This window comes from Buteo buteo, chromosome 7 (assembly GCF_964188355.1).
Source record: "Buteo buteo chromosome 7, bButBut1.hap1.1, whole genome shotgun sequence".
Taxonomy (NCBI): Eukaryota; Metazoa; Chordata; class Aves; order Accipitriformes; family Accipitridae; genus Buteo; species Buteo buteo.
Window position 1 is genome coordinate 20,452,612 of NC_134177.1, and position 14,180 is coordinate 20,466,791.

Here is a 14,180-nt window from a genome sequence, read left to right on the forward strand (position 1 = left end):
GAGTGCTGCAAAACCCAACTCTCTTCTTCCCAGTGCATGCAGCAGCATGTACATCAAAAGAAAACCAGACACTCAAAGCCATTACTGGAGCAGGGGCTGCGACAGGACAGAGTTTGCCCCTGCGTGGATGGGGTGGTGATCCAGGTAGCCACTGGGGCAGGGTGGGCTTGCAGCCGGCAGCAGAGCGTGCAGACCCCAGCCTGGGCACCTATGGCTCTCCCCCACAGAGGGACCTTCCACTTCCAGCACTTCTTTGTTTGCAGTCTGCAGAGAGCAGCTGTGGGCAGCCGTTGGCTGCAGGGCGGCTCAGGGAGGAAATGAGAACATTACTATTCGTTTCAAGAGAAGTCCAGCACAGTTCCTTGGTGAAATATTAGCCATGGAAAATATCAAATAACTTTCCTACTTCCCAGGCACGTGTTTGAGTATTTGGAGATGGGGGAAAAAATAAAAAGGACAGCGAAACCAGCAGCATTAGGGGAAGGTTGTCACAAGTGGTTTTAAGGCACAATGGTAAAAGCTTATTTGGGAGAGCCTCTAGTTAGTAGGCTGTATTTCTCTTTTACACGTATAGCCTCAAGATTCAGAAATGTTGGCACCCGAGCAGTTCTGGCTCACGGCGCTGCAGGAGGAGGTCCTGCTGCCCCTGCAGGGAATTGTGCTTAACAGAGGTTTGGGATCAATCCTGGGCAGCCACTCATGTCCCGTGCCCTCGGGAGCATCCCTGAGGCCCACTGAGGTGGGAGTTAGTAAAGAGTGTCCTTCAGGCCAGGAGTCATAGTCCGCATGGGGTACGTGTGTGGTTGTATCGCTTCATTAAGTTGACGATGTGCAGGTATTTTTTGAAAATTCTCAGTAATGCAAAACTGTAATCATAATTACTGACTTTTCTGTCCAGGTTGTTGAGGTTCTTCATGTGGTTCTTCATTACTCACTAAAGCAAGTATCTTGAAGTTCTCAGTATGAACATCTCCCCCTGAACAGTAGCAAAGAAATGCACATTTCCCTTTCTTCCAATTAATTACCCCACAGCTTTATAGAAGATGCATTTTCTGTGTGCTTTTTAAGCTGTGCTCCCCATATGCTGTCTCAGTTAGCTATAATCATTCACAGCTGTTCTCTAACAAAAATGAGGGTGTTACTTACCCGCTAAGGGGTGTTACTTGCCCTGCGATACGCTTTCGTGACCTTCAAATGCCACGTGATGTCCCCTATAGCTCTGAGTCACGTTTTAGATGTATTTGCGCAGATTGCATACGGTGTGCTATATAGAGCTACATAGATACAAATACCCTCACATAGATTTTATATGGTATGTTTTGTTTGAGAAAGGAGAACTGAGTAAGAAATAATTATTACTTTGAATTTTAGGATGGATTTTCTGCATGAGGCTATCTCCCATGGGTGACGGCTTGTTTTAATTTGAAAGCTATCGCAAGCTCTGTGTAGGTAACTATGGGCCCAGTTGCGTGCTCCTAGTTACAAAAATCTCCAGCTGAGCATACAGATTTTCTTGCATGAGACATGGTTTTGTACTCTGTAGCATATGTTGTGCTTGCAGGGAGCTGGCATAAAACAGATTAATTCTGATTATTCCCGACTAACTTGAGGATCCATTTAAAGGGAGAGAGACCCAGAGGCTTGGAAATGCAACATGGAGGCCTGAAGTGCTCTCTGAAAAGTTTGAAACATTCACTGCCAGCCCTGTCCAAAACCGTAGCCAAGGTTTTCGGATGTGACTCATATATCTCCGAGTTTCTATTTCCCCTGTTCAGGTTAAGCCTGGTTTTTTGAAAGTGTTGAGCATCCCCTGCTGGAAATCAGACCCCTTTCAGAAAGCTCGGATACTCAAAATCAAAGTAACACTAACAAGATTATTGGGGTGTGTACGCCAAGCTAGGTGTTCAGTGGGTTGCACCGGTACTTGGCTCCCTGCAGCCACTGAAGCGAGCAGGGTGCTCACGGGGCTTTCTTTTAACAAGGCTTGTGTGGGATTTCCTGCATATTTGTGGGGGTTAAGGCACGGTCAGGCAAATGGTCCTTGCAAAAGAAAAAGGATGCTTAATGGACATTAGCAAGTTAAACAATTACCTGTTAAATAGACTAATCAACTTTCTTTGTGCCATCATTATCTAATTAGATTATGAAACCTGAGAATGCTTTAAACATTAATTAATTTTTGACATCTTGTTTTCTTCTGGGAGGTTGTGCAGCTCACTCCCCACAGCTGCCTCGCTGCACCCAGCGTGAGCGAAAGTCACTGCTAGACGTCGTTAAAAGGGAGCATTTAATTAGTCATGAATGTAAGGCAAGATTTCATTCAAGTATAAAAAGCAGCCAGCTTTATACTCTCTCGCTCCCGGCTACACGTGATGCTGGTGAACGTTTCCACGCGGTCTGCCCTCCTGCTCCCCGCTTCCTCCCCAAACGCTGCTGGTCGTGTCCGGGCCCCAAAGGCAGCCCATGTCCCCCTCCCTCGGATTGCTGCTGCATTTCTTCTCCCCGCTTCAATGTCAAGGGGAGAGCGCCGATGCAGACTTGCGACCGCCTTCTCGGGCTCATCCTGCCAATCCACTGGGTAACGTTCGTTCTGCCGGGAAATTGCTGCCCAAGCGCGCTCAGAAAAACAGCGTCGTGCAGAAGTGACGCGTGTCAGTTGCTGTTCGTGGCCTGGCGAGGTGCCGGGGCCGGGAAGGCGGCTCCCGTGGGGGGCGGTGGGGCTGGCACAGCCGGGGCAGCAGGCGTGCCCGGTAGGCGCGGGAGCATCTCGCCCTCGGCTGGGGCGGCTTTACAGGAGCTGCTGCTGCGCCCCCGCTGAGCTGTGCGTGCAAGGGCACTGTCTCGGCCCTTTTGCACGGGTGGAAAAAGGGGTTTCCTTCACAGCGTGGGGGGGCTGCGGTTCTGGGTGACATCCCGAAGCAGGGAGGGCAGCCATCTGCCTGCTGGCGTGGTAGCACTGGCACCCCGCTCACGCGGGTGCCCCAGCACCACCATACCTTGCCATTGTCCTCCAGAAGGGCCTTAGGAAGAGCAGATTTCGACTGTGCGATAGCTTGGAGCCAAAATTCACACTTTTCAGAGTACGCATGGAAATTTGTCAACATTTGTCATTGTGAGAACGTACCAAAATGGGCCTCCGGGTTCCTCCGTTCAGCTGATGCTGGCTCGGAGGAGGGGAAGGTATTCCCACGGCTAAAACCAGGGGCACTCCAAACAGCCCTGCGGTGAATTTAGCCAGTGAATAATTAGCCGATTGCTGCGGTGAAGGCCTGAGGCGCTGCTGTAGAAATCGGTACGAGCTCCTGTACCTGCCTTCGCCGTGGCAGCTCGGCTCTGGCGAGGAAGCCAGGCTGGCCGAGGAAGGAGCGGTGGCCCTGGGGGCACGTACCCCTCGGGTGGGGGCACGCAGCCCGGCAGGATGGGGCCGAGAGCAGCGCTCTCCCCGGGGAACGCGTGGCCAGGGCACATCAGGACATTGTATTGAACACAGACGTGATCAGCAAACTTTAGGGGCTGATCTGTTTTGTCCGATTATTAGAATGTTTTCGATTTGTGCTGCGAAATCTTCTCTGTCGAATCCTTCCGCTACGAGGAATTTCTTTGCGTGGCTGAGCATTTGCAGATGAAGTTCGTTCAAAGCAAGATGTGACCTGGCCTGGCAGGGCAGCGCCTGTGGGGACGCTGAAGCCAGCTCCGACGGCTGCTGGCACACGGGGCTTAGGTGAGCAAGGGCCTGGTAGACTGTGTTGCATGTCCCACCGTGTTCAAGCTGTTACTCAAGTGCTTGGAAGAAAACATATTCGAGTAGAGCATCAATCTCAAACCTTCTGCTGAGACTCAAGCTATAGGACTGGCCAAGTAAAGCATAAGGATAATTTAGATGTCTAAAGGTCTAAATGTCTAAACTTTGAGAAGAGTGAAAGTGCAGAAATAAAAAATGAAAACAGGGAAAAATATAAGTTTATCTCCTGATTAAAATGGGGCAGCCGCTGAGAATTAAGCAAGAAGGCTAATATAGGATCAAATTTTGACATTAAACCTGTTCGATCCCCTCAGCTGTACAGGAGCAAAATAATCAAAAGCGTACATCAGCAAAACAGAATCAACACACTAAAAAACATTTCTTTATTAATTTTTAAATCCACTGAAATATTATTTTATTACCTCCTTAAGTTGTATAGATAGATTCAGGAGAGAATTAGGCTCTTTTGCACCATAATGAAGCATAAAACATAGAGTCAGAAATCAAGCCAGGACTCAGGGCACAGCGATGTTCTCGCACAGTGGCAATAGGAAGAATTTGACATTGACCCTGACTAGTGCTGCTGTCATGCTTTTGCTTAGTAATTTTTTATAGGCTGAATAAATCCAGCACTGCTGACATTCACAGCTGCTAACAGCAAACCTTCCCTGGAGACTCCCGCCCCGACGGAGATCTGGCTTCAGGCTGGGTGCAGGGATGATGGAGCTGTGAGCCGCTCTCTTCCCCGGCTTTCCCTGTGAGTTACACAGCAGGGCGGGCAGGCTGCTGTGCTTCTCCTCCAGCCCGTCGCAGCGAGGCTGGAGATGCGATGCAGCATTGCTGGTCCTCAGCCAAGGTGCCGGAGCCCTGGTGTGATGTGGTGCCTGGTGGCAGGCGGGGGTGAAGGTGCGGCAGCTAGCGGATGCGTCGGAGGGGAAGCAGAGTGTCATAAGGATGGAAGTCTACGGGTTAGGAGGAGTACGATGCCAGGCAGCGTGTCGTAAAAAATATCCACGCGCTGCTGGTGGCTTTTCAAGGACAAAATATTGTGATTTGAAAAAAATAATAATTTTGGTTTGTAGCAATGAGTCCTTTTTGGTTTTTTTTCTCTCTCTAACCTTCAGGGGAGCAAGACAGCAGATTTGGCAAGCAAGAGAGCTAGAAAAACTGTTCAGCATCAGCAGTAGCTGTGCAGGTGCCATTTTCTGCTGACAGCAGGTTTCACAACGTACCTTCTCTGCTCACAGTGTAGCCTCTTCCCCGGGGACCCCCTGCAGCAGCCACGTACATGCACAAGTATCTCATGTTACCGTGTCAGGCAGGGAGCTGCAGAATATGAAGTAGTGACAGAATAAAGAGCTGAGCTCCTACCAGTTTTGGATGAAGCTACTCTGCAAGGCTTCTGCCTTTTTTTTGCAGGTTTTCTGTTGCAATGCTACTTGGTATGCAGTTCAGACAGTCCACTGAAACACAGCACATGCTCCAGCAGTCACATACGGGTATTGCTGTGGGGCTGCTTGAGCCCAGCAGCTGCCAGAAACTCCATCTCTGTGTTTGGTTATTCTTCCTGGTGGAGAGGTTTGAATATGACTGAAAGTGAATACAATTTTACCCAAGTCCATGTCCTACCAAGCACAACTTGCCAAAGCAGCTCAGGTGTGAGAAACTCCGTCCTTTCTGTTAAATGACTTTAAGTGTTTCACATCAAAAACCACACAGCTATAGGTGTTTGTAGTAGGCACAGGAAGGTACACTGAACATATTGCCTGCCAAAACAGGCAGTCTATGAGTGTGCCACAGCGAAGAGGCACCAAGTGTGTCTCCCACCCGTGGCAGGCGGAGCCCACGGATCCAGCAGCGCAGGCACACGTCTTGGACCCCACTGAATTTACAAATACAAGGTTGCATGCATGGGGCTTGCTCTGATTACAGGGAATGTCCTGACCAGCGCAGTGGCAAACCTAGCTTTGCCAGCTTTTCATTGTACAAAACTCCTGACTTGTCTGCCTCCCTGCTCGTCAGTGCCTGGGCAGGAATGGCAGCGGGAGAAGCAGTACGAGGTTACAAGACAAACGTCGTTTCCTCAGAAGTCGCTGGTACAACAAAAGGTCCGTGTCTGCTCTGGTCTGGTTCCAGTGCAGCAGCGGGCATGGGATCAGAGGAGCAGATGTCTTCAGTTGCAGCCGGGGTAAGCTAATTGCTGTGCTGGCAAGCATCCTCTGCCCATCCGAACCTGTCAGCTGCAGGATCAGCAGTGATATTATAATTACACGTGAGTGCTGTCACCGTTCCAGTACCTGATCCACTTGCTGGAGAAACAGAAATGTAAATTTGAAACCAACACTGGACAGTCGCTGCTATGTTTTTTGTCCTTGGCTGACTCCAAAATGGAGAGGATTTGTATTTCAGTTCCAGTAGTTTTGCTCACCACACATTGTCCCCAGCACAGGGGCACCTGTGCTGCTATTTAAGCCTGGGTCCAAGTTCATCTCTGAGCCCAGCTTTGCCCCCTCCTTCCCATTTGTATGTTATTACGCCTTCAGCGACATGCACCACTCTGGAGCAGAAGAAAAAACTTAGTATAAGCTGGTGCTTCTTGTTGATGCAATCTGGATGGGCTGGAGAGAGGACAGCCGCGACCCACCAGGAGCTTTGCCAAGATTAATGCCAGCACGTCGAGCCCAGACTGCCGCCAGCCCCGCAGCGGGCAGGGGAAACACAGCAGGGCCTGACATGCCCTTCCCCTTGCACTGTGATTTCACAAAAGATCATGGATGCTGTGGGCTTTGTTTGTAGCCCAAAAACTCATAGTCATGTCACCTCTCTGCACTCAGCCTGAACTGCGCGGAGGCCTCTGGAGGTGTTCCTGGGAGGTGACAGCAGGACTGCCTGTGACTCCCATGGCTCGCGGTCCCCAGCCTCGTGCCTGTCTCACTGGAAAAATCAGCATAGCTCCATATTCCTGCAGGTCTTGCAGCAAGTCCCACCTGCCCTTGCTAGGCACGGCGTGTTGCTGTAGGTCAGAGAGGGGAGCGAGCGCAGTGTGAACTACAGGAACCACTTCATCCTTATGAAGCGCTTTTTGAGGATGCTGCTCCCGAGAAGGCAGCACTGCCCACATGGGAACATGCCCGAGGGCAAAACTCCTTGCCTGCATCCCTCTTCTTCTCTCAATTCCAGCAGCTTCTGCCCAACTTCCCAGTAGCTGCTGGGCAGCAGCGCTTCCTCGCAGACCCGATGGCTTCTTCACAGTAGTCCTTCCCTGTCATCCTCTGGAAAAAATAACATTGAGTCACATCTTGTTTCAAGCATCTCGCACCAGCTTTCCTTTCTTCCTCCAGCAGCAAGGCAGTGAAGTGCACACAGCTGAAAGGTCTTTTTTTTCTCAGATATTCCTGAGTCACTGTTGAGCTACCAGAAAGGGAATGGTCTCTAAAGCAAAAGGTGTGTTAAATTATTTTCCTGCTGGCTTTTTTCCTGCTGGCTTTCTGGCATTCTCAGTTTTGTATTTTGAAGTAAGTTGGCCGGGGTGGGAAGGATGTTCCACAGGTTTTTGCATTTTACTGCCAGCAGAGAGATCACTTTAGGGACTAGGTGATGAAAGCAGCACAGAGGATTGTGTTCCCTTCCTAATGCAAGATTCATGCCCAGGCTGCCTCTCCTTACGTTCCCGGGATGCTGGTGGAGGCATTCCACTCCAGCAAGCCTCCCCGGGCGCCTGGGAAGGGGCAGTGGGCTGTGCTGCACCCTTTCAGGAAAGCTTTAGTTTACCTGCTTGCCCAGCGTAGCTGTTGGTGTTCTTCATTAATAGCGGGGGTCTTGCACCATATCAGCTTTCGTTTGGAAATTTAATTTTCCTTCGAGAAATCACTAATTCTTTCCAGATGCATAGAGCAAAAATGAGTAATTCACCCAGTGTTAAGGGACAGATGAATTGCTGCCCAGCAAAGAGTGAGCCCTCCCTCTGTGTCATGGAGGCGATCGCTGGCCTTTTCAGGTAAACCAAAGGAAATGGGCTCTGTCCTCCTTGGTGCTTTTGGAGAAAACCAAAGCCCAAGGCAAGCGAAGGGGCAGGAGGGTTTTCCAATGACACAGCGATACTGTGCTGACAGTGATTTGTGCAGCGTGTAAGAGGCCAGCTCTGCTCTGAAAAACGAGACCCTGAATGAATAAATCATGGGCCCTCCCTTAGTAACCTGATGTCTCAGTCCAGCCTTCCTGGTGGTGGGAGCTGGCTCCAGCCCTGCGTCCGGGGAGGGACTCCTATTGTCCGGAGGCTTTTAAGGGCAGGGACCGCCCGCCACCGGCTTAGGAGCTTCTCCACAGGGCAGGCGCTTTGTGGGGGGAGCGGGGAGCCTTGCTGCGTGGTGTGGGACCATGGAGGGAAATGCGCACCTCCTCCAGGTCATCCGCAAGATGCGTTCCCAAATCAACAAGCTGGAGAGGGAGAACAGGGCCCTGAGGGGAGAGCTGCAGGTCTGCGGGCAGAGAGCTGTGCTACCGGAGGGAGATGGGAATGGTGAGGCGAGGAGCCTTGACGATGATGGGGAAGGACCAGCTGGCTCTCCAGCATCGCTGCATGGAAGCATCGTGGCTGGTCCTGCTCCGGCACCAGAGGAGCAGACAGGTACCGAAGAGCCAGGGCTGTCCGTGGCCCCCGTGTGTGCTGCCCCTGCAGGATCTCGCAGCCCATCTGTTACGGTCTGCAGGGAATGGGAGATGACAGCCGCTCACTGGCTGTCTGGTTAACTTAATGGAAGTGCTGTGGCCTCCTTCAATGCCCACACCCAAAACCACCTTAACCGGGTGTCTCACTCTGATCTTTTTAGGGGGTTACCTGCATCCCCCAAGCTGAGCTTAGTGGAGTATTTTGCTGCTGCTCAAGCAAAGAGTTCAACTCAAAGAGCTCAGTTTGTCTTTGTTTAAGCAGAATTTGACCTACAGCTTTGAGTTTTCATGGGGATGGACTATCTTGCCCATGCCTGTCCCCTGTCTGTTCGAGACAGAAAAGGACCAACAGTTGTGATTGTGCCGTAACCTCTCTTGCCTTAGTAAAAGATGAGAAAAACTCTACAAATGGTAACAAATAGCGATGGGTTGCATACATTGTGCCAGATGTGCAGTTTCTTTTTGCAGATAATGCAGTTAGTTTTGGCTGAGGGAGAGAGGGGCCAATGTATAGGAATACACTCTCTTCGCAATTTTATCAGAGGGGGGAAAAATAGAAATATACCGCAGTTACAGAATTCTGTTTGGGACTTTTGGAGGATTTAATAGCAGGAATTAGAGCAAAATATTGTTTGGTGAGACGTAGTTACCTAGAATTAAATGTGGTTACTGGCAGGGGTCAGGCTGTTAGGTATCATACATGCTTGAGGCCTCCCGCTTCCTTGTCTGGTGTCTGTCACGTCCAGCCCTCTGGAAAACTGCTTCACTAACACAACTTCTTGGCCTTAGTACGGTGTGTGTTATGAGTTGCAGCTGCCGTTGCAGTCCACGTGCTCCACAGGTCTGGTGGCTGACCTAGCCTTGGCCCTGAACCAGCCTCCTGGAGAGGTCTGGGCTGTGGAGAAATGCCCCCGCAAGTTTTGACAGAGACAAGTCTATGAAAATGAACGAGATGAGAGGCTGAACAGTACTAGTGGATTTACAGTGAACCTAGATGAGCGCTGCAATCGAGTAATGCTTACTGCCAAGCCCAGTGGTCAGGTTACTAACCCGAGGGCCTCTTACACTGGGGCTGCTGGTGGCTATGGGTGTCGTCAGCTTGGGAATAGCTGACTGTGGTCTTCTGGTGGAGCATGAAAGATGTGCAAAGTGCTTTCCAACCTTGTGGCTTTTCCTCTCCAGATGCCTTCTAGGCGATATCTAGAGGATATCTGAATTCTCATTATTATTGTTGTTCCTACCTCTGCTTTTGTCTCTGCTGCTCAGATACCACCATGACTGTGCGGCGCTACTGCACCGCTTCACCGGCGCCCGCCCCTTCCAGCACGAGGTCTCACCGGGCCGGCAAGAGGCCTCCGAGCAATGGGCTCCGGGACACACCGGGCAGTGCCCGGCCACCAGCCCCTCCTGGGGCAGCACAGCTCACCAGCGGGGAGGGGAAAGGGCTTGAAAAAGCGCCAGCCACCCGTCTCTCCTACAGTCATTCCAGCCAAATGAAGCTGTTTCAGGAGCACGTCTGTAAGTGCAGGTAGGTTCGGTTTGCCTTCACAGCATTGCCTGGTTGCAGGTTTCACCTAGTAACATATATGGACATTGCTTTGGGTTTTGGTTCGTTATCAGCAAAATCTTTGTTCAAACATACATGGCATTGAGCAGACGGGAGACCTCTTTTGGGTAGGTGGTCCTGCTCCTCCTTGCAACACGTGAAGATTGCCGGAGTTAGCAGTTTAAATTTACCACAAAGGTGAGGCTGAGGGGAGAGGGAAAGGGGTTGAAATCTTCCCTCTGTTAAAGCCAGGCAGAGTTTTGCAGCTTGATGTGTTATTCTGACAAGCTAAAATTGAAAGGGCTTTTTAAACTTTGAATGAAAAGCATGGAGATATCAAGGAACTCTGAACTATGCTTTTGAAAGTGTGATTAATATGGTTCATGGATTTAGATGCACTGTATCACATTTCCCCTATAATTGGAGCATTACATGTTAATGCTTTCAGCCTTGAGAAAAATACTCTCAGGACAGCTTCTAAATTAAGTGAAATGGCTGCTGGACAAGCCCCGCATGTCTCTGCTCATCGATGAGCAACTTTCCAACACAGGGCAACAATCAAAGGTAGAAGCACCAATAATGAGACTGTGATACACAATAGCCCTTGTCATCTCCTGGTACTGATGTATACACCCTGGGAATCCATGTCGGTTGCTGGTTTTAGTGCTGATCGTGCCGTGCTCAAAAGGAAAAGAGTCCAAATGGCCTCAAAGCACGTGCATTTGAATAGGGAGAAGCCCATGGGTCTGCCGCCCATGCGTGTCCTAGGGCAGGACTCCAGTGGCCTCTGCTCAGGGGCTGCACGGCCGTAGTGGGTTGTGTTACCTGCGCTGACGTACCCGTCCGCATGGCACATCGTGTCAGCTTTTGCTCTGTGCCACTCTCGCGCAGCAACACGTCCTCAGAGCAGACCAGTGCACAGCCCCTCACGCTCCCCGTGCAAACCCAGTTAGGAGCCCAGCTCCTTGCTGAGAGTCTGGAGGGGACAACGAGGTCAAGTTTTCATAGGCATCTAGGTTTTCTTGTAAGGACATTTGAGGGTCAGATATTTTACAGCATTTAAACGCCTAAATTTAGTCCCTGGCAGTGAACTCGTATCATTTTCTAAAGCACCCTGACCCTGTAACTCTGGATTTCAGCATATGCTCCACTGCCTTCAGGGAAATTTAAGACTCTCTGTGCACATAAACACTTCTGAGAGGTTCGCCCTGAAGCCAGCTCACGTGGAAAGCGTGTGTGTTAGGAAACACGGGGTCAGCATGTGGGAGCAGGAACAGCAACGACAAATGCTGCTGCTTTCTCCTAAGGGGAAAGAGAGCTTTCAGAGCAATCAAAATAGCAACATAGAGCTATTACAACTAATGCCTTGGGACCTACAGGTTTAAAAGCACCGGTTTCGCAGCGGCCAAAGGAATGGCAATGATTATTTTATTGCTATCTTTAGAGCTGCCTTGTCAGCTCTGAACAGCGGTGAGTGTGGCACTGTGACTCATGTCCACTCAGTGTTGGCTGCTTTAGGAGAAGAAATGGCTATGGAAAGAGCTTTTTACCTAACCTCCTCAGCAGACTGGGTGATATCCTGAAGCATAAAGCTTTGTGTTTCATATACAAAAAAAGTTTAATATATTTTCTGGTCGTAATGGTGGATGCTTCCATTATATACACAAAGACCTAACACAGACAGTAATCTTAGTAAGCTCTTAACTAGTAGGAAATATTTGTGGCAATGAGTTCAGTGAGCTAATTAAGCTTAATTTTTTTACACTGATGACATCTTTGCTTCCTAGCATGCTGGTCCACGTCAGGTTTTCCTAGTCATCGTTTATTGTAGTTTTCTCACATTTTGCTCCAAAGCTATAATCCTATATGTGATGCTGAATATTTTTGCTTTCAAATTAATTCTGTAGAAGTATGACCTTGGATTGATCTAGAGTGCAGTTGCATCCAAGTAATAAAATAACAGCACTACTAACGAATCATCACTAATTTGCATGTCTGCAACATTTTCATTCATGTATGCTTGTCCTGGTTTTGGCTGGGATAGGGTTAATTGTCTTCCTAGTAGCTGGTATAGTGCTATGTTTTGGGTTCAGTATGAGAAGAATGTTGGTAACACACTGATGGTTTCAGTTGTTGCTAAGTAGTGTTTATACCAAGTCAAGGATTTTTCAGCTTCTCGTGCCCAGCCAGCAAGAAGGCTGGAGGGGCACAAGAAGTTGGGAGAGGACACAGCCAGGACAGCTGACCCAAACTGGCCAAAGGGGTATTCCATACCATGGGACGTCACAGCCAGTATATAAACTGGCGGGGTGGGGAGAGTTGGCCTGGGGGGATTGCTGCTGGGGAGCTAATTGGGTGTCAGTCAGTGGGTGGTGAGCAATTGTGCTGAGCATCACTTGTTTTGTATATTCCAATCCTTTTATTATTATTATTATTGTCATCTTATTATTGTTACTATTATCATTATTAGTTTCTTTCTTTCTGTTCTACTAAACTGTTCTTATCTCAACCACGAGTTTTACCTTTTTTTTTCCCCCCCTGATTCTCTCCCACTGGGGCCAGGGGGAGTCAGTGAGCAGCTGTGTTGTGCTTAGTTACCAGCTGGGGTTAAACCACAACAATGCTAAAGCATTATTTATACCACATGATTCCCACTTTTTTTGGTAAATAAAAAGAAAGACTAAATATTTGAATACTTTAGGCAGGATAAGAGAGGCTGAGAACTGTTTTCAGGGCTATTATATTAAAATTACAAAAGGTACAAGGCCTGTTTGGTACAAATGTCACCATTGGGGTGTTCAGGCTTGATGGTTTCACCTTCCAGTGAGACAGGTCTAATTGGCAGGTGGGAAGGGGCAAGGAAATCACGGTGGTTCTCTGCTCTGCAGGACACCCCCCAGTAACCCTCAATAAATACTTTCACAGTTTCTTGATTTTCTTTCCTTGTGCGCCTGATGGGTCTGAGTGAGCTGATAGCCATCACAGAGGACAGTCAGAACAAAAACCAAAACTCTGCAAAACCCAATCCCTTTACTTGCCAAACCAACCGGTTTTGGGACACGTAAAGGAGCGTGTTTCTCCCTTTGCTTTCACAGCCGTTGTAATTTATCACACGCACACTCACCACTTGGAAACAGCTGTTCTCACCCGCTTCCAGTAGCTGGGTACTGATGCATATAAAGATAAAGCCACTGAAGGACCCCCTGGGTCCATGTGGGTGCACGTGCACCCTAAGGGTTCTGTACGCATGTAGCTTTGTGCAGACGCATCGGGCACTGATAGAGAGATGTGAGGCTCAATGGAGAAAGGCAGATGCTTCCAGCAGATGGACAGACAGGCAGGCCACACCATGCTTTGTCCCTTGGGAAGACCGTGTGAACCCTGTCCCAGCAGGGCATGAAATCCTGCCTCCGTGCAGCGTGCAAGTGCTGAAAGCATTTACCTTTTGCTTGCTGGGTTTTTTACTTTCTTTGCACCTTTTATATGTTTGTAATCCTCATAATGCTTTCTCATTTTTCTCCAGGGGTAAAGTAAAGGCCGTTAGTTTCCTCTTACCAATGGACATGTCATCATATGCTGAAAAGCAAAGTTCCCTCAAAAGCCCACAAAATCAGAGCACAAAACAGTTAACCACCATCGCTGAAAAGGATATGTGAGCTGGTGAATTTTTAAAGGCCCATTGATTCTTGAGATAAATTGGCCTTAAATGATAGCTGTGTGTCAGGTTCCTTTCCTGCAAAACACTTTGGCAGGATGCCTGCAGAGAACCACCCGGCCTGTGTTTCGGGTCACTGGCCTGATGTTCAGCATGGAAATGGAAGACATGACAAAGCCGGCTGGAAGCCCATACACCGTGATGAAGCCACACGATAGCAAAGGTACCTCCGCAAAGTAGCTTCTGTGCAACATGTCTCAGGAATCCTTTACCTTGGGACTGCTGTAAACAGGGTGCTGAAGCTGGTTTTCATGTGTGTGTCACAAAAAAAGGCGGATGCCATGTCACTGCTTGTGTTTGCTGATTCCCTTGACAGAAAGGTATTTGATGCAAATGACAAAATAAGAGCTATTAAAGAGGCTCTGAGGTTTTCCCTGTATGTAAGACTTTAAAACTTCACAGTACTAATACAGTAAAATTAAGAAGGCATTACAGAGTCAGCTAACATTGCTCTGAATTTCTGCAAAGCTTGGCAATGACTGTTTATGTCCATTTGGGGTTCACCTCTA

The 14,180-nt window shown here is 49.0% G+C and overlaps 1 protein-coding gene across 1 annotated transcript; it reads left to right on the forward strand.

The window, feature by feature from the left end:
* The first annotated feature begins 8,119 nt into the window (after positions 1–8,119).
* Positions 8,120–13,612, forward strand: CCDC195 (coiled-coil domain containing 195). The gene is made up of 3 exons (XM_075033258.1): positions 8,120–8,369; positions 9,677–9,938; positions 13,480–13,612. Exons 1-3 carry the CDS (start codon positions 8,120–8,122, stop codon positions 13,610–13,612), a joined length of 645 nt encoding a protein of 214 aa, XP_074889359.1.
* Positions 13,613–14,180: the final 568 nt, after the last annotated feature.